This window comes from Stigmatopora argus, chromosome 4 (assembly GCF_051989625.1).
Source record: "Stigmatopora argus isolate UIUO_Sarg chromosome 4, RoL_Sarg_1.0, whole genome shotgun sequence".
Classification (NCBI taxonomy): Eukaryota; Metazoa; Chordata; class Actinopteri; order Syngnathiformes; family Syngnathidae; genus Stigmatopora; species Stigmatopora argus.
In genome coordinates, this window is record NC_135390.1 from 19,534,241 (window position 1) to 19,555,704 (window position 21,464).

The following is a 21,464-nucleotide window of genomic DNA, read 5'->3' on the forward strand; positions in this document are numbered from 1 at the left end:
TTTTTCTTTTTTTTGCGCCAATGCGAAGCTCCTATCAGGTCCAATCAGCTGCTCGGTTCTGCATGATTAGTGCTGAAATGACATATATCGTGTTCAGACGGCACCAATTCCCAGCGACCGATTGGCCGGCACACATTACGACAGCACATCCAAACACGTTCCTGCACGCTGGCATTTTCTTATCTGCCTTTCTGGCACCATTTTGCTCTCGAACAATCTTGCTAATTATAATTGTTAATTAATTCTTTGCCAGCGTTCTCATCAGGAGACTAATAACCTACATTTTCATTAATTAGACCTTCAGCCCTTTGCTCACTCCGACCCTCTGCGATGCATAGCTGCCCTCAACCCTGCCTGTTTCGCTGCCCTCATTGCCGCCTTCTTCCTTCCAGGTTGAGCCACAGTCACGCCTAACATGTAATTAATTGTGACCAGGTGGCTTAGTGGAGAGAAATACACCATTTGGCAAAATCTGATACTATATAATATTTGGGAGATAAGTCAGTGGTTTTCAATTTAGGGTTGGCGAGCCGGCGTTTGGCATCAGACAGGGATTTTTTTATTGACAGTTGGCAGGTGTAACAGGAATAAAAATGAATTGAACTCAGACTCAAACATTAAAAAAAATCTTTGTGCAGTGGTACCTCTACATATGAGCTTAATTCATTCCGGGACTGAGCTCGTATGTCGATCTTCTCGTAACTTGAACGAACGTTTCCCATTGAAATGAATTAAAAACAAATTCATTTGTTCCAACCCTCTGAAAAAACACCAAAAACAGGATATTTGATGGGGAAAAATGTTTTATTTCTTCTAATTTGCCATCTATTAACAAAGTAACACATAACTAGTGGTTTAATATTACTAAAATGTGTTTAATAGAACTAAAATTAGACGGATTTCGCGGAGGGTACATAGAGGGACATGGGGCGGGGGGACTTTCTACGGCAACACACTCGTAACCGAACAAACAAATTTAAATTAACTTGGATTGATATATACAGACACACTCAAACATACGTTTAATGTAACTTTACTCAAAACTGATTTATCATTCTAATTTGATCCTAAAACAGAAAGTTGGCACTCATCATTTCCTTTGGGCCGGACCATTTTAGATATAATATTTAGATGTTTTTTTTTATAAATGGATTAAAAGAACTGTATTAAAAGCCCTGAATATTCAGTTTTTTTATCAATCTAAAACAATGTTTATTTTAGCTTTTTTATATATATTTTTAGATTTTACAAAATGATTTCTGAACTAAAAACACAGAAAAAAATTAAAAAATGACGATTATTGATTTAAAAGGGGGAAAATCAGGAAATGTAATATACATCTATACTCTTCATTTTAATTTGATCCTAAAACACAAAGTCGGTGCTCATGATTTACTTTCCCGGGCCACACAAAATGATGCGGCGGGCCAGATCTGGCCCCCAGACTGCCACTTTGACACATGTTCTCTAAATGAATGCACCAATGCCACATTTGATCTCTAACCAAACTTGAACCATCCAAGTATTTTTTTAATGAACTGCTGTATTGCAGATGTTTAACAACCTTCCTCATTTCACGGGCCTGTTGATCCTCCGCCCATCTGTGTCGAGCTCTACCAGCCAGCCGTCTTTTTGTCGCGCTGGAGTTATTTCAGGGAGTCTCCGACACTCCTGCTCGCTGCTCTTTTCTTCCAATCTGGCTCTCGGTTCTCTCTGGCTCTCCCCTCAGCCTTTCCTTTCCTTCCTCCGTCTGCCCCTTCCAACAAGGAGTGAAGGCAATTGGCACTCGGTCCATACTGGATGGTGGATAGTGGCAAAAAATGGCAGCTTTTTCGCCTCACCCGTCCCCCTTTTTCCACCTCCCTCTTGAGAGAAGTAACCCAGATTTGAAAATGAATCGCCTCCTTCCTCACTTTCTCTCTCTCTCTCTCTCTCTCTCCATCTTTTCCTTCTAGTCTTGGTGAAAACAGGACCAATCTTGGAAAGAGAGTACCTCTTCATCTCATTCTCCTCCTCTTCCTCCTCCTCCTCCTCTTCTTCACCCTGCTTCTGGGTTAACGGATATTTACAACTTCTATCTCGAAAAGCTTGAATCACAGGCACTCGCTGCCTTTTTGTCGAGAACGCTTCCATCCTTCTTTCCTTTTTTTTTAATTTATTTTTTTAAATTTGCTCAGCCACATTTCCTTTCTACTTCAAGCATATTTTTGTGTCCTCTTCGAGGTGACGACATAGAGGTTCTTTTACCAAGTGAAGGCCGAGCAGGCGAAGGAAGATCGCCGCCGTCAAGCGTTCCTTCCAAAAATACTCCCATTTTCAGGTATTTTTGCGGCATACTTTGCGTCCTTGCATTGTTAAACGTGTAATATCCCTGTCCCATTTTACCCACCAGTCTTCTTGTCGTCATTCCATCGTTTCCAGACACGTTTTTTGTGTTTTGGTATTATATTTTATCTAAATTCCAAGGTCTGTCTGAATTGTGCAACATTGAACTTCGGCAAAAAAACAGGGAGTTTCAATTTATTAAGCAATTGGTAGCAGCATGGCCTCAACATCACTCAAAAATATGGGTGGGTATAAATCAGACTCAAATCATCACTAGGGGAGATAGAATGATTTTAACCTGAGATGTTGGTAGAGAAAGAAATGGTGTCAAAATGGCAAAGAATATTGATATGTTGCCAAGGAAAATAACCAACCAGTGCGTCCCCATTCGTTGAAAGAAACTTGTGAGCATTTATTCAAAGAATGTTTTTTTACCAACTGGTCCCCATTCACTGAAATAAAATTGCCCCTGTCATATTTGGTTGATACATTATCAATCAAGGAAGGAATTGGTCCTCATTCTAGTTTGTGTTAGCAATTTATTTATAACAAAATGGCCAAATATTAAAGGTTGTATGGATTCTAAAGACAAGGCAGTTAGCAGATCACATTTTTGACTCTGGTCTGCTAGCATGCAGTTGACATTTACTGGCTAGCACAACACAAGAAAGCTGGATATGATCACCCATTCTGGTTGTGACATCACAACCAGAATTTCTGAAATTAGTGGGTGTTGGCTTAGATGGCAAGATTTGATTTGGTGGATGGTTGTTTGTGTCCTTGTGCCCTGCAATTGGCTGGCCACCAATTCAGGGTGTCACCCGCCTCTGGCCTGAAGTTAGCTGGGATGGGCTCCAGCACCCTCCGCGACCTTAGTGAGGATAAAGCGGTTCAGAAAATAAGAGATTCGTTTCCTACCTACAAAACTACATTCATTTTAGTTTTTCGACACGGTCGGCAAGACTTGATAGGTTGCTAAAGAAATTCAAGAGTAACAATAGCGACCATCTAGCCCTCATTCATTGAAAAAATATATGTTATAATTTGTATAGGAGATTAGTACAAAAAGGAATAACAACTAATTAATACAATATGACTGTTTGTCGAGGAAAATCAGAATAGTGACGAGAACCATCTTTGATAGATTCGTTGATTGAAAGAAGGGTGATATATTCGCTCCCCTGTCAGTCATTTTAGATCACATGTGTCAAAGTGGCGGCCCGGGGGCCAAATCTGGCCCGCCGCATCATTTTGTGCGGCCCGGGAAAGTAAATCGTGAGTGCCGACTTTCTGTTTTAGGATCAAATTAAAATGAAGAGTATAGATGTATATTAAATTTCCCTGATTTTCCCCCTTTTAAATCAATAATTGTCATTTTTTAATCATTTTTTTCTGGGTTTTTAGTTCAAAAATCATTTAGTAAAATCTAAAAATGTATTTTAAAAAAGCTAAAATAAACATTGTTTTAGATCTATAAAAAACTGAATATTCAGGGCTTTTAATCCATTCCTTTTAATCCATTTATTAAAAAAATCTAAATATTATATCTAAAATGGTCCAGCCCGCATGAAACCAAGTTGACGTTAATGCGGCCCGCGAAGCAACCCAAGTCTGACACCCTTGGTATATGTGATTAGTACAAAAAATAATAACAAGTAATTTATACAATATGATTGTTTGTCGAGGAAAATCAGAATAAATTGTGACGAGAACCATCTTTGAAAGATTCGTTGATTGAAAGAAGGGTCATATATTTGCTGCCGGACCTCCCCTGTCAGTCATTTTAGATGGTCACCAATGAGTTAAATACGGGCATGGCAGGAAGTAGGGGCGAGCATACAGGCTCTAATATTGGAGCAGGTGGTGCTGGTGTTGTTGACATGGCAACGGGAGGTACAGTTGACATGGCAACCGGGGCGAGGGGTGGAGATATGAAGATGTGAGGGATGCGAGGACAGAAAGAGTTGGCAGACTGGACAGACAGTATGTGGGACAGTTGTGTTAATTGTTTAGCGACTCAAAGTCTCTTAAGAGAGCTTTGCCGCTGTGTGGAAATTAACCTCTGTCTTCTTCATTATGTCCTCTCATTCTGTCCATACCTGTCACATAACTGTTAAAAATATTCCTTTGAAAAAGTGCCCTATTTGTAGGAAACGTTTATTTGTGGGTAAGTAGCACAACTAAATATATTTGATTTCCGAAAATTAGGCCCACGTAAAACTGGAATTTTGGTGTGGCAGAACACATAGGCAATTGTATGTTAGTTTTAATTAGTTTTACTTTCATTTTCCTGATGTAAATTGAAAGGAGTTTATCACTAGTAGATGTCCAATCCATTTGAAATGGGACTATGGCAGCGAATCAATGAATGTGGGTCACTCGGCACAGAGTTCTAAAGGAAGGGCAGCGAGATGAGTCCCGTGACTAACAAAGGGCGCCGAAATGAAACATGCATGCGGCAAGTCTCTTTATCAGTTCAAAATCAAAGGAATGACTTAACAAGCAGCTGTGATAGGTCGTTTATGTTAGCCGAGCCTGTCGGCACCACATTTCAGATCCTGATGTTTAGCCTAATGATTGTTAGATGAGTCAGATATGCATGTTCAAAAAAAGTGGGAGTATTGCGGTGGGAACATTGCGATGTGCTGGTACAAACGAAACAATGTTCAGGCCTGAAGGAATCTAATGCACTGGATCAAATCTTGGTTTTAGGCGATCTACCAATAGGACCTTGGCGATTGACGTATTGAGCACCCCAGCTCTAAAGTATTCATCGACCATCAATTGTTTTAATAATTGATCAGGTTTCGGTTAGATGCTTTTGAAGGAAACGATGAACAAAATGTGTAAAAAAAAGAAACAGGATTCTAGGATTCCACGTTCGTAAGGCAAGGTTACCGTATTTTCACGACTATACGGCGCATCGTATTTTTAGCCACAGTGTCAGTAACGAATGCTATTTCTGTATTTTACACACACAAAGGACGCACCGTTTTTATAGACGCAGCCAGGCTTGGCAAAACATACACCAGCTTAAACATACACGCTACACCCACACGCTAAAAACACGTTTTTAAAAAGGCAACGGAAGCAAAACTAAGTTCGGTTGTACTTTATTTAGCCATTTTACAATGTACTCGCGTCATCATCACCCACAAATCCATCAAAGTCCTCATTTTCTGTGTCAGAATTGAACAATTGTCCAAATGAATCATCGAAAACGCTGCGTTTTATACGTTAGTCCAGGCGGCCACAATCCATTCGCAAATAGTAGCTAGCTAGTAGCTAGCGTAACTATTCCAACGCTGTCTTCCATGCTTCGTAAAGCTGTGTTGATGCCGATCGCCAGACCACAATCCATTTGGTGTATTGACAAAAGAACTATATATCCCAGCAGTCACTGCGCAGTACTTTTTCTACGGGGAAAATAGTAGAGTCGGGGGCTGCTTGCCGTAGTTGTGAGAGCTGTAGAGGATGGTGTACCCTATCGACTGATTTTTTTTATTTTATCGTGATAACAATTTTAGTATTGGTCCATATATAAAGCGCACTGGATTATAAGGCGCCCTGTCTATTTTGGAGAAAATTTAAGACTTAAGTGCGCCTTATAGTCGTGAAAATACGGTAACTTAATAATTGTAATCTATGGCGATGGAAATTTCAGTGTTGAAAACTCCCCATTTGCCATTCACGTTCGAGCGTGCCCGTCCCACACCATCACACCGCCTCCACAAAAAAAAAGTGTTACTCTCGTGCTGTCGTAACGATTTGGCAATACAAATACTCAGCTTCTCATTCCATAAATGCTGCTAATATTTTATCAAAATAAATAAACAGACTTGGTACCATCAATGCATTTTTTTTGTTATATTATTAACAACTTCCACAGAACGCAATGAATGTATAATATGGTCATTTGGTCTTTTGGATACGCACTGATGAGAGCACATGGAGGAGGACTCTGAGAGGTCAAAATGGTCATAAACTCCTGCTGATTTCACGCCTGGGTAACGATACTGTACTCTGTTCCACCTCTACTAAATCTTCCAAATAGCTCTCGGTATGATGCCATGCACTTCTCTACCACTCCTGACTACAATCACAATAATCGTCACATCTTTATACCTAACCGGCACTGTCAATCAGATAGGAAGCATTATATTCATGTAAAAGAATAATGGAGCTTATAAATCTTCCATCCGATCTCATCATATTGTCCAAGTGTAATAATCTGTCTTTTTACCTTCCTCTACTTCATTTCTCTACTGATTTTGACCCTCTGTCCCTCCATCCCTTGGGCCATCAATACAACTCTTGTTTCCATTATGCTTCCCATCCTTTCTCCTGTCCTTGGACCCCCCCCCCCCCCTCCATCTTCCTCCCTCTTTATCCCCCCTGCTTCTCCCCTTTCCACAATTCAAGGTCTTTTTTCTCTCGTGTGCAATTCAATTGCGTCCTCACTGACACCCCATCATCCATTTTTCCCTCTGGCCTCTCCTCTTCTGTATACCTCCAGGAACCATGTCCACCCCTGTTCCCCCATCCCCCCTGGCACTGGCCTCCCCGACCTCAGCCACCTCCCCTCTTCCCTTGCCCCTCTCCCCTCCGCCCAGGGTTCCCGTGTTCCAGAGAAAGGGCGCCCTCAAACACAAGAGGATCGTGGAAGTGAAAGATCACCAGTTCACGGCACGTTTCTTCAAGCAGCCCACCTTCTGTAGTCACTGCACCGACTTCATCTGGTAGCTCACACTCGCACGCCAACACAAAACGCAAACACACACTTGGAGAGAAACCACCCCGGTAGTTCATAAACCACCCCCTCAGGCTGCCTCATCTGACTTTCCCTGCACGTTTTTAATTTTATTTTATTTTTATTTTTTGACTTCCTCTTGCTTTCCTTGAAGCTGCAGAATCAGCCCACATCAACCAGCACGTTGACCCCATCCCATCACGTAACCTCACCTCCACGCTGGAGCCCACATGATAGAACACAAAACAGACCCACGAGACACTTCATTAGGTACACGTGCGTGTTTTAAAGTTTTCAAATGCTAAAGTAGCGCGACTGGAATTTTACCGTAACTACTACATATAGCACACCCACAAAGTCATCTCATCTCATTTTCTTAACCGCTTTATCTTCATTAGAGCCGCAGGGGGTCCTGGAGCCTATCCCAGCTGACTCCGGGCCCCAGGCAGGGGACACCCTGAATCATTGGCCAGCCAATCACAGGGCCCCCACAAAGTCATACATACCGCAAATCAAAATATTGCAATATTTTTATCACTATAAAAAATGTACAATAGAGAGTGGAAAAACTTGTTGCAATTTATGTGGAGTTGTATTTTATTTATTTTGGACTGAACAAACATGTTATGATATGGTCATGACAGCATAGTAATTTTAATGCACATTTAAGACACTAGAAGCTATTTTGCGGTATTGTAGTTGGAATGTTGTACAGTTTTCAGTGGAGGGCCGTCAGGGCTTTCAAGGCCTTCTCTGCTGGCCTAAGAAATATCTGAATCCTATATTATATTTTGTCCATCAATACTTCTTAAATAATTCCAAATTGTCTGTTAGCTTCCTTTCATTGCTTTTCCCCCTGATTGCACTGCTTCCAGATGTGTGTTTTCATATTGAAGCATTTAACCAATCACATTTCAGCCATTATTTGTTGCCAGGGTCAGAAATCTGCCTCAAGGCCTTCACCATCAGTTCTGCAGACTCTGCTGCATTAAACAAGCGTCGATAAGATTGTTGCTTTAACCAATCGGATTTCGAGTTGGCAACACCACAATGTCTTGTCGCAGGTGTAGGGATACGTCATCGCTTTCACCAACTATGATTGGCTAGTGATTAGCCAGAGCTACCAAAGTGTATCTGTAGCAAGCTGCACAAGCAAATATATTGTTGTGTTGATTTAAAGCCATTTTGGAGACGGACTATGGCAGAAATACGACAGGACAGGCTCGACTTTCAGCATTAGCTTTGATGGCAATAGAAAAGAAGGAAAAAAGAAAGGAGGATGGATATTGTGTACAGTTAAAAAGGATTTTTGGTGAGTAAAATATGGCTATATTCCTAAATAATATTTCAATTGTGGGCCCGATTCTGAGATCTGAAAAGCTCCAGTGTTTGTATTTAAGCACTAAATGCTGCTAGGAAGTGGATTTTACCCCATTTTAGTGCAATTTTGGCCCTTTTGCCATTGATGTCCATCGCTGTCTTTTCCCGGGGAAATCACGACCCTGGCCCGGTTGTAATGTCTGAAAAGCTCCAGTATTTGTATTTAATCAATAAATGCTGCTAGGAAGTGGATTTTACCCGTTGAAGGCGCTACAAGAAAATGCACGGAAAGCCACTGGTTTATCGAGATAGAAAATGTACTGTTGTTCTATTATATACAATATATTGGCATTTACATAGCACTAAAATACATATATAGCACGTATAAGTGTACTATTTTTCTATTGGGAAGCTTTTGCAACATTCCTTTACAACCCAAAAAAGATTTTAGTTCCCGCCCTAATCTGACTAGTGGGTGAAGGTTTCATGGCAAAAACGAAGTTAAAAACAGTGGTTCTTTTTTTTGTACTGTTCGTTTCCCTGCCAACATTTTCCACACATGAGCGTGAATGTGCAAATACCCAATTTAGAACAACTGTAAATGCACGGTGGCATAGCAGCGATTTTTTTTTTTTTTTTTTTTTGTAGCTTCCAAATATGAGTGGGCTCGTACTGCAGCAATGTGTGTTAAGTATTTTCTGGGCGACATATGGCGAGCTTTGGCAAGTGGCAGCAGCCTCTGGCGAGTTCTTAGGACATTCCTCTAGTTGGCTCAGCTCTTAAATGCACCATCACAGATCCTTTCTTGCTACTGAAGGAGTTTTTTTTGTTACTACACAAAAGATTTTCAAAAATGTCAAATGTACGGCTTGCGGGCCAGAAGCGGCCCAAGAGGTTGTTGTTCCTGACGGCCACTCTGTAGCTCATTCATGCTGTAGATACAGAAACAAGTAGTTTTATTCTTTCGATACGGGCGTCGTAAAATGAGAAATGTGTGTGTTGCGTGATGAAGTGCGCGCCTTACTGCACTTAGCTCAATTGCCTATCCGCAATCACTTTAATTTCTTTCACACTGCCGTTACTATTTAAAAAGTGGCAGTCCGTGAATTTCCTACCGACGCCTTCAGCTGTCGGAATCAATCCAACCCTCAAAAACTATTTTATGGCCATAAAACCTCTACTGCAGCTACAGCTGCGACACATAAAAAAAACATCAATAATAACCTCATGCAATTGAAATATTATTTAGGAATATAGCCATATTTTACTCACCAAAAATCCTTTTTAGCTGTACACAATATCCATCCTCCTTTCTTTCCTCCTTCTTTTATATCGCCATCGAAGCTAATGCTGAAAGTCGAGCCTGTCCTGTCGTATTTCTGGCATAGTCCGTCTTTAAAATGGCTTCAAATCAACACAACAATATATTTGCTTGTGCAGCTAGCTCCGGATACAGTTTGGTAGCTCTGGCTAATCACTAGCCAATCATAGTTGGTGAAAGCGATGAGGTACCCCTATGCCTGCGACAAGGCATTGTGGTGTTGCCAACTCAAAATCTGATTGGTTAAAGCAACAGTCTTATCGACGCTTGTTTAATGCAGCAGAGCCTGAAGAACTGATTGTGAAGGCCTTGGGGCACATTTCTGACCCTGGCAACAAATAGCTGAAATGTAATTGGTTAGATACTTAAATGTGAAAACACCTATCTGGAAGCAGCGCAACCAGGGGGAAAGCAATGAAAGAAAGCTGATAGAAAATTTGGAATTATTAATAAGTATTCATGGACAAAACATAATTAACATCACTCTGTGATTCAGATATTTTTTAGGCCAGCAGAGAAGGCCGTGCAGGCCCTGACGGTGCACCACTGTATTTAAATAAGAAAACTGTAACTTGTGACAGCCCATAAAATCCATTAAATCACTTTCCCTCATTTTTCACAGAACGGCAATTCCAAGAGTCGGAGAAAACCACTCGCTTCTGTCAAAGGGCGCCATATTAAGATATGTGTTTAATATTATATCTGGACGACACGGCCAGTAGGCCCAAAACACATTTCCACTTAAAATTCCGTCCAACTGTCGATGGATATTAATTGCTGCGTCATAGCTAGTTCTCTCGTGCTCTCTGCTGGTCGACAACAGAACGGCCCTTGGGGTGCTTTACAACCTCCTTGCTGCATGCAGCAAACACAACATGACCCCCCCGAGAACCTCACCGTTCATGACTCCCATCTCGTGATGAAGAGATGCTCGCCTAGTGCGCACGCTAGGTTGTTTTTTTTTCATTCCATTGGCCGTAAGCGCTCGATTCCTCGCATCAAAGATGCTGAGTGGGCTCTTTGCTCAATCAATGGCTTTAATTATTCAATTAAGGAGAGCGTGGAAGAAGGCCAACAGGGCAATTCAGTCATACCTGTGCTTTGTCTCCCCGTGACGTGGCGGGAAATTGCGGTTGTTGTGGCCCACTTACGGATGTTCTTTTAATTAGCGGAGAAGATTGTGCTCTAATGGTCTCGCCGTCCTCTCTTACTCACCCCCAGGGGCATCGGCAAACAGGGATTCCAATGTCAAGGTACGCACGGATCGATATGTAGCTATTCATCTTTCCAGACTACGTTGTTGGTTTTTTTTTTATGTTGGCTTTTTTTGTGTATTGTGCTTTTTTTTCTTCTTAGTTTGCAGTTTTGTGGTGCACAAAAGATGCCACGAGTTTGTGACCTTCACCTGTCCCGGCTCGGTGACGGCCCCCAGACCCGATGTGAGTGTTAACGCAAATTAATCAGGACGTGTCGCTCTGTTAGGGAGCTTAGGAAGCTAGAATAGTGGTGTCAAACTCAAGGAATGGGGGTTAGTTTTGGCCCGCCACGTCTTTATTCGGGGCCTGGTGTGTGAGTGTTAAATTGTGTTTTTCGCTAAAATGAAATTTCTCGTCAAAATCCTAATTGTCATCATACCCAGCTGCGTATGACAAAATTGGTGAAAATAGACAAATGATTGCTAATAAAATAAATACATTTAAACAAATATAATGATAAGTAATACAAATACAGAAATAATAATGATATCAGAATAATAAAACGTGCATAAAGTAATTTTTACTGTTTTCATTGGTACCCGGACGTTTCGTTGACGGACGTTTGGTCCCCGGACGTTTGGTCGAACGGACGTTTCACCAAAAATAACTAAGAAAGAATATTTGGAAAAAGAAAATATTAAAAATATGTCCAAAAGTTTCGCCAAATGATCTGGCATCAAAAAGTTGAATAAAGAGGATTTTTGACAATTTGATGTCCACCATAACTCTCTGAAATGATTTTGACACCCTTGCTCTCTAAGCAGAAGAAAAATAACCCACTCTGCCATTTTCGCTGCCTTTTTATGCTTTTAGTAACACTTTGTCTTCATACTTACGTTTTTTGTTGAGCTGGGCAAGCAAACAACCTCATGAATAGGGTCAAAGCGAGCGTGCTGTGTGATGCTGCAGTGTATGAGTGAGAAATGATAACAGAGTGAAAAGTGCGCGCACAGCAGAATGGCGGATTTTCAACTACACACCACAGCGGAGAAAGGTGAAAACAATGAGGTTGCTGATGGCTAGAGATATAAATTGATCATGCCTTTACGCACACACAGGGGCACATCGCATCTGTCTGATGAAGGAGCTTTTCCAATCCAAATGTCCCATGCATGTAAACGGTACCTGGACATTTCGTCGACGGACAGTTCGTCGCCGGACAATTTCCGTTTTATTTATTGCCTTTTATTTTAATGTCAAAGTCCCTTTAAAAAATCTGAAGTAAAAACTCTCTCATGATTATAATTTTGAGAGAGAGAGAGATAACCTGGTTGATAATAATTATTTATGCAACAAAACAATTGTTCCCGAGGTTGAGCTTAGGTTAACCCTAACCTTAACCACTATCCCCCTAAGGTACTCGGACGTTTCGTCGAAAGACCTTTGGTCCCTGGACGTTTGGTAGATCGGACGTTTGGTAGAGCGGACGTTTGGTAGAACGGACGTTTGGTCGCCAGGTTATTACTGTTGAAACCAGCTCTCAAAATTATCATGAGAGAGAGAGAGTTTAATATCTAAATATCTAATATCAAAATATCAACAGTAAACTCTCTGTCATAATTTGACAGCGAGCAAACCTAGCGACCAAACGTCCGGTCGACCAAACGTCCGGTCGACCAAACGTCCGGTCGACCAAACGTCCGGTCGACCAAACGTCCGGTCGACCAAACGTCCGGTCGACCAAACGTCCGGTCGACCAAACGTCCGGTCGACCAAACGTCCGGTCGACCAAACGTCCGGTCGACCAAACGTCTTTCGACGAAACGTCCGGTCACAATCCCCTGACCCTAATCCTAACCACTAACCGTACGAATTGTCCGTCGACGAACTGTCCGGCGACGAACTGTCCGGCGACGAACTGTCCGGCGACGAAACGTCCGGCGACGAAACGTCCGGCGACGAAACGTCCGTCGATGAAACGTCTGGTCACGGGGGCACGTAGCATCTGTCTTATAAAGGAGCTTTTCCAATCCAAATGTCCCATGCATGTAAACACGTGCCCTCGCCGTCATGGCTTATTTGGAGACGCCAATGTTGTCGTTACGTTTCAGGACCTGAGGAGTCGGCACGGGTTTAAGATCCACACTTACGCCAGTCCGACCTTCTGCGACCACTGCGGCTCGCTACTCTACGGCCTCATACATCAGGGCATGAAATGTGCTTGTAGGTACAACAAAAATGCACTCCTATGCTACTGTATAAACACACCGTATTAAGATTTGCTGACAGAATTTTTTGGAGTGCAAAATGCCACTGGAGGGAACGTTTTGTTGTTTTTGTTTTGTTTTGTATTGATCAGATTTTCAAAAGTTTGCTTACTGAATCTGTTCATATCTCATAGTTGTGATTGTTTCTCAACAAAAAATATTTCTCTGCGGCTCTGACAATATAATTGCATTGTTTTTCAAAGCAAAAGCAAATGTTGGCGGATATATTTCATTTTTATGGACAGCTTTTATTCAAGACTAAAGAAATCACAAAATATGTCCTTTTTCATGATCTTCAGTTTTTAGATTTATATCGACCTATTTGAAAAGAGATTGATTCTGATTTGTAAAAGAGATAAATACAATTATAAAAGATTTGTTTAAACCACATGTGTTAAAGTGGCGGCCCGGGGGCCAAATCTGGCCCGCCGCATCATTTTGTGCGGCCCGGGAAAGTAAATCATGAGTGCCGACTTTCTGTTTAGGATCAAATTAAAATGAAGAGTATAGATGTATATTAAATTTCCTGATGTTCCCCCTTTTAAATCAATAATTGTAATTTTTTAATCCATTTTTTCTGTGTTTTTAGTTCAAAAATCATTTTGTAAAATCTAAAAATATATATATAAAAAAAGCTGAAATAAACATTGTTTTAGATCTATAAAAAACTGAATATCCAGGGCTTTTAATCCATTTATAAAAAGAAAATCTAAATATTATATCTAAAATTGTCCGGCCCACGTGAAATCTAGTTGACGTTAAAGTGGCCAATCATCAATCAATCAGTTGTGCTTTACCTGATAAATTGTGGCACCCTTAATTTAATCCATTTTAAACAAATTTTAACCAAAATATATTTGGGTAAAAAACATTTCCCTTTCTTAATTAATGCATTTAAACCAAAAAAGTCATGATTAAATAATTTTTCCAAATAGTTCAATGGAATCCACCATAAATTCAGTATCAACTCCTAAAAGCCTTAAAAAGAAGTCACGGACAACATTTTCTTAAACGGCAATTACATGACATTTATTTCATTAATTGTGCCATCTATAACGTATATTTACCACCTTTATTAGTCATTCTTGGACGTGAATATTTGCCATGATTCCAGGCTGCGACATGAACGTCCATCGACGATGCGAGACCAGCGTTCCCAGTCTTTGCGGCCAAGACCACACGGAGAAGCGAGGCCGGATCCACCTGACGATTCGAGGCGAGAAGGAAGACGTTTACGTCACGGGTGAGGGGGGTCCGCCGAGGTAAATGAAAGCAGCAAATGACTCAGACGGCATTTGATTTCTTCCTCCGCTCTGTTTGTTTCCGTTGCCCGTGCAGTGCTGGAGGCTCGTAACCTGATGCCCATGGACCCAAATGGGCTGTCAGACCCCTACGTTAAACTTAAATTGATTCCCGACCCCAGAAGCCACAGCAAACAGAAGACCAAGACCATACGCTCCACTCTTAATCCTGTTTGGGATGAGAGTTTTACTTTGTGAGTCCACCTGAGCGAATGTAATGTGGGGGTGCTGAATTTCTCAGGGTGGCATGCAAGTTACTGTGATTCTTGGTCTAACACCTCAACAACCCAATTTGACAAGAAAATAGTTTTTGTTCAAATAGAAGTCACACTGGGGAGGAGGTTATTGGATTGGATTGGATTGGATAACTTTATTCATCCCGTATTCGGGAAATTTCGTTGTCACAGTAGCAAGAGGGTGAGAATGCAGAAATAGGAAAGGCATTTTAGACATAGATAGATAGGTAATAAGTTAATAAATAAATAAATACATGAATAAATATATAAATAAATAAGCCTGTTTCTGAAATATAAACTATATATATATGTATATGTGTGTGTATATATATATATATATATATATATATATATATATATATACATACATATATACATATATACATATATACATATATACATACATACACATACATATATATAAGCGCGTATATACATACATACACACATGTATATATGTATATATATACATATATACATACATACACATACATATATATAAGCGCGTATATACATACATACACATCGTGACCGGATGATTTCGTCGACCGGACACTTCGTCGACGGACAATTCGTCGCTGGACACTTGGTCGCCAGACAGTTTGCCTAACCTTAATCACTAACGTTAACCACTATTAAAGAAGACAAAGAAAATTCACATATTCTTTATTAAAGAAAATAAAACAGCAAAAACACGCTCGACAAAACAAACACGTCAACATTTGGGCGTGTGCGTACTAAATGGGCTGGTCTCTAAACACTACGCACGAAACGGTTCCTACGTTGAGAGCTCCATTTTTAAAATAAAAGGCAATAAATAAGATTCCTTCATTAAAAATTTTATTAAAAAGAAGACAGAGGAATTTCACATTCTTCGTCGTCTTCTTTTTTGCTTGGTATTCCCATAGTTATCGTGTATACAGACTATATTTCCGATGCGCGTTGTGAGGCAACGGAGCTAGACGTTGTCGCTTGTCGGCCATTTTAAGAAGAGGCCCATTCGCTCCTATTAATAGAGTCAATAGAATTTGTTCTTTGAAAGGACAATAGATTGCTTGATTTAAAATCAAACGTGTGCATCTATATCAAAGTCAGAGATGCAGTATTTTTGGCATACTTCATAAGAAATATCAGCATCCAGTCAGAATCGTAGCCACATCAATTCGCGATTAAAAACCAAACAGTTAATAGTCATTTAGTGGAGTCACTCAGTGCCCCCCGAGGAACCGTTTCGTGCGTAGTGTGTTTAGAGACGAGCCCATTTAGTACTTGCACACGCGCAAATATTAATGTGTTTGTGTTGTCGAGCGAGTTTTTGCTGTTCTATTTTCTTTAATAAAGAATATGTGAATTTCCTTTGTCTTCTTTAATAGTGGTTAAGGTTAGTGGTTAAGGTTCGACGAACTGTCCGGGGACGAAATATCCGGGTACCATACACATAGATGTACATGCATGCATACACCATTGGTGGCATGAAGTCCAAAAACCATAGTAATCTTCCACCTCTGAACATACTATTCATTCATTCATTCGGGGGGTCGTGGGGGTGCCGGAGCCTATCCCAGTCAACTATGGGCACCAGGCAGGGGACAGTCTGAATTGGTGGCCAGCCAATGGCAGGGCAAAAGGAAACAACCAATCCTGCATAGGGGTAATTTAAAGTGTTCAAATAGCCCACCATTGCATGTTTTGGGGATGTGGGAAGGAAACCAGAGCACCCGGAGAAAACCCGCGCAAGCCCGGGGAGAACATGCAAACTCCCCAAAGGAAGGTACTGACCTGGGATCAAACCCTTGATCTCAGATCTGTGGGACCGATGCGTTTACCACTCACCCACTGAGCTGCCTGAGCATACTATGTATATTTATGTATTAATAAATAAACTGTCACCTCAGAAACTTTCACTGTGAATTGAAACCGGGTTGTCTTCATTGGACATCCGATCCTTTTGAAATGGGAGACTGTCAGCGAATGGATGAACGTTCCATTTGATCCGCTGCCACCCTCCCACTTCAAACGTTCGGACGTCCACTACTGATAACCGCTTTTAAAGTCACAACAGAAGGATATTATCTTAACTGAAATCATTTTTTGCATGTGTTTGCACAGTTCTGTGCGCGGCCACCAGTGGGACAGGCGTCTATCTGTGGAAGTGTGGGACTGGGACCGCACTTCCCGCAATGATTTCATGGGCGCGCTGTCCTTTGGCGTCAGCGAGATCTTCCGACGTCCAATCAGCGGCTGGTTCAAGCTGCTGGCCCAAGACGAAGGAGAGTACTACAACATCCCTGTGCCCGACCCGGATCTGCAGGTACTACTTCACATGTGTCAAAGTGGCGGCCCGGGGGCCAAATCTGGCCCGCCGCATCATTTTGTGTGGCCCGGGAAAGTAAATCATGAGTGCCGACTTTCTGTTTTGGGATCAAATTAAAATGAAGAGTATAGATGTATATTACATTTCCTGATTTTCACCCTTTTAAATCAATCATTGTAATTTTTTAATCCATTTTTTCTGTGTTTTTAGTTCAAAAATCATTTTGTAAAATCTAAAAATATATTTTTAAAAAAAGCTAAAATAAACATTGTATTAGATCCATAAAAACTGAATATTCATGGCTTTTAATGGCCCCGCATGAAATCGAGTTGACGTTAATGTGGCCCGCGAACCAACCCGAGTTAGACACCCTTGTCCTACTTTAAACAAGTAAAATTGTAAAACCTTAAGTGCCCCTTTGCAAAAATTATAATGAGTAATGCATTGCATTTAAATTCAATGAGCAGACAGTGAGGCTGCCACTTAGCCTTTTAATACGGTGCCACTTAGCATAGCCCTTATCTCATTACAAATATTTACTTTCAATAAAACCAAGTTGCTATGACTCACACAGAGGGATTTTCATAATGCCACTTAGGTTTATCTTAACAAATAAAAACACGAGTGTCCAGATGTTCCTCAGGATTGGATTGGATTGGATTGGATTGGATAACTTTATTCATCCCGTATTCGGGAAATTTCGTTGTTCCAGTGGCAAGAGGGTGAGGATGCATTTGGGATAGCTTATACCCGGATGTCGAATATTTTTGATGAGATATAGACAGCCTGAATATGTGCCATGGGGGTTAATTGATTCCTAAAATCTACACTTGCTCTCAACTCAACAAATGAAAGGACTTGAGAAAAGCAAAATGTGGTTACATCATCTTGCCAAATTCTACTTCAAGATGTCTAAGTGCCGTTAATGCAATTTAGGTAGAAAAAATCGTGAGTTGAGTAGACAGTGAAATTGGATTGGATTGGATTGGATAACTTTATTCATCCCGTATTCGGGAAATTTCGTTGTCACAGTAGCAAGAGGGGGAGGATGCAGAAATAGGAAATGCATTTTAGACATAAATAGATAGGTAATAAGTAAGTTAATAAATAAATAAATACATGAATAAATATATAAATAAATATATAAATAAATAAGCGTGTTGCTGAAAAAATATATATATACATATATATACATATACATATATATACACATATACATATATATACACATATATATATACATATATATATATACATATATATATACATATATATATACATATATATACACATATATATATACATATATATACACATATATATATATGTACATGTACGTGTACGTGCACGCGTATGTGTACATATACACGTACGTGTACATATACATATACACGTACGTGAACATATACATATACACGTACGTGTACATATACACGTACGTGAACATATACATATACACGTACGTGTTTATATACATATACACACGTGTACATACACATAGATGTACATGCATGCATACGGTAGGTCTTAACACTCAGCCATTTGTTTTGTTAAAGAGCCTGACAGAAATGGGAAATCACTTCGCCTTGTGGCTGATGGGCTTCCTTCTCTAACAAAGTATTAAACCTACTGCCTCATGGTTCTGAGTTCATCGGCTTAATTTCCTATTTGCATGCTCCACCCCTGCCTGGGTGGGTTTTCTTTGGGTACTCCGGTTTTCTTGCGCATCGCAAATATAGGCAGGGGAGGCTGGTTGAAAGATCCAATGATCATTGCTAACCCTTCCAGTCAAAATGGATCTGACGTCTGTCACCGTCAATGGAGACCAAGGAGTGAAGTATTTGGCTGCCGTTGGCGGCAATGGATGTCGAATCCGTTTTCACTGGAAGGGACTAGAAGCGATGGAATGAATTGAAAATACGGTTGGGGAAGACTCGTGAAAGGCCACCGTTTCTCATCCTCTGATTTGAAGGAAAATTAAAATGATGACTTTGTCACATCAAAAAATCACAATAGAGACACAGGAGAGCGTCAATTTTCAATTTTTGACCCAATTTGTCGGCTCGGGTGTAATGCCTGACTTATTACGGCGACCCCCCCCCCCCCCCCTGCTGTGCTATGCTGTTACTCCACCAGGGCGCAGACTTGTTCTGCCTACCATCAATCGCAACCCGGGGAGGTGAACTCGAGGTCGAAGTTTCCCCGCGTTGAACGCCGTCTAATGGCCTATTCCCCCACAGGAACCTCAACCAGACGGCGCCCCGCCCTGTGTGCCTCAAACGGGACCTGTCGTCCTCTCCGACCCCCTCCCCGTGGCGCTGCCGTTGACCCCCGTGCCCCCCAGTCCGCCGAGCCGCTCCCACGGGCCTTGCAAGAGCAGAGTGGGCATCCACGACTTCAACTTCCTCATGGTGCTCGGCAAAGGCAGTTTCGGCAAGGTAAACCGTGCCATCTCCTACGGATGGATTCACCTTGGTGCCGAAACATAGGGAAGCTCCTCACCATTGTGCCCCCCCCCCCTCCCGGGAATGTGGTCAATGATTAATTCAAGTCTACGTCTTTTGTGCTGTCAAAAATCGTGAGTTCTGGCTGGCTGGAAAAAATAGACACTCTTTCTAGAGGTGCTCCTTCCTGCGGGGAGGGGGTTTGGGGGGCGATGGGGGGGCTTTCCGCCTTTTCACCCCTGCTTTAGATGAACCGTGATGAAGAAAGTGGCGTTTTGAGTCCGTCTACCGCTCCCCTGTGCTGTTTCATAACTGTCAGATGAGTCTTAATAGGGGACGGAAGAAATAGAGCTCAACTTACGTAAGATGGATGGGGGAGAAAAAGGAAGGAAGGAAGGAAGGAAGGAGACTTGATGAAGGAGGGAGGGAGGCACACAGATAGGAATGGAAAGGAGGGGATTACTGTGAAGCGGCAAGTGACAAAATGGCAAAGAGGAAATGGGATAACAAGCAGGCAAGAGAGAAGGAGCGCCATGTGTGGGATTTAGAAAATTGCAACGGTGTGACCAATGCCTTTTTTTAATGGGAAAAAAACTATTACATGACAAAGAAAGAACTTTTGCTATTCTCTTGTCGTCGGATGTGCTTTGAAAATTCAGATTTTTCTTATTAGAGGTGGTATATATTGCACAGGTAAAACACTTCATCCCCATTGTTCATTAGCGAAAGCCTTATGTAGAAAACTAAAATCGTATTTTTAAGATGGAGTCGTAGCAGCTAAAGAATACACAGTGAAAATGAAGGAACAAAGAATAAGTTGCACTGGAGTATTTTGCATTTTTTGGGAAAGGGAATATTTTATTTGATCAGAAACCAAGAACAAACAGAAGTAACGATAGTAAAATGGACAACAACAGGCTGAATAGGAATCTAACATAAAACATAACAGTTTTTTCAGATAACTGCAACGTAAAATAAACATGAGGTTATCAATGGTCAGAAAAAATAAAATAAATAAGTTGCATTTGAGTTTTTGTATTAGTATTTTTGCCCAGTTGAAGCGTTACCCCTCACTTCAACATAGTTCCTTTACCACAAAATAACATACGAAAATGAAGGCGAAATTGGTGGCATCTTGTGACATCCCTAGATGCTTTAGAACACGTGTGAAAGTGGCGGCCCGGGGGCCAAATCTGGCCTGCCGCATCATTTTGTGTGGCCCGGGAAAGTAAATCATGAGTGCCAACTTTCTGTTTTAGGATCAAATTAAAATGAAGAGTATAGATGTATATTAAATTTCCCGATTTCCCCCCTTTTAAATCAATAATTATATTTTTTTAATCCATTTTTTCTGTGTTTTTCGTTCAAAAATCATTTTGAAAAATCTAAAAATTTATATAAAAAGCTGAAATAAACATTGTTTTAGATCTATAAAAAACTGAATATTCAGGGCTTTTAATCCAGTTCTATTAATCCATTTATTTAAAAAAAAAAATCAAAATATTATATCTAAAATGGTCCGGCCCACGTGAAATCAAGTTGACGTTAAAGCGGCCCGCGAACCAACCCAAGTCTGACACCCTTTCTCTAATGATAGCATCATTAGCATTCAGAGCAACCCGGATTTGCAATTTCAGATTCCCAAAAAACACAAGCGCAATTTTCCCCAGTTTGACGTCAATGCGCCTTGAAATATGGGGAGCATTAATTAACTGATATTTTCAGTGATTTCGCTGCGACCGTGCACAGCAAGCCTAACAGCGGCGGCACGTGCGTGATATTTTTTCTTTTTGGCGAGGGGGACGTCGGCCAGGCACGACAGGATGACACGGATCACTTACGACACAGTGACCACGCGACGGTTGGCACGTGCAAAAGCGCAGGAAGAAGATAAAGCCTTACAGGGAAATGCATTCTGAGTCATGTTCAAGGAAGCTTGGAATTTAGTCCGCTTTTTCCCTTGAAGCTAAGTTCTGCACTGTAGTTGTTG

General features: G+C 41.1%; 1 protein-coding gene across 3 annotated transcripts in view; it reads left to right on the plus strand.

Annotated features, from left to right (window-relative positions):
• Positions 1-1,457: 1,457 nt before the first annotated feature.
• Positions 1,458-21,464, plus strand: part of prkcg (protein kinase C, gamma) — a 32,460-nt gene continuing 12,453 nt past the window's right edge. For 2 of the 3 annotated variants that reach the window (XR_013300000.1, XM_077598602.1), the window contains exons 1-9: positions 1,458-2,320; positions 6,842-7,064; positions 10,938-10,969; positions 11,073-11,155; positions 13,024-13,135; positions 14,294-14,422; positions 14,518-14,674; positions 16,826-17,027; positions 19,271-19,468. Coding sequence is in view for 2 of the 3 variants with exons in the window: in XM_077598602.1 (XP_077454728.1) it covers positions 6,847-7,064; positions 10,938-10,969; positions 11,073-11,155; positions 13,024-13,135; positions 14,294-14,422; positions 14,518-14,674; positions 16,826-17,027; positions 19,271-19,468 (1,131 nt within the window). In the remaining variant the exon portion in view is untranslated. Of the gene's footprint in view, positions 2,321-6,725; positions 6,748-6,841; positions 7,065-10,937; positions 10,970-11,072; positions 11,156-13,023; positions 13,136-14,293; positions 14,423-14,517; positions 14,675-16,825; positions 17,028-19,270; positions 19,469-21,464 lie in introns of those variants that run through there. The other variant, XM_077598604.1, reaches the window with a different exon arrangement.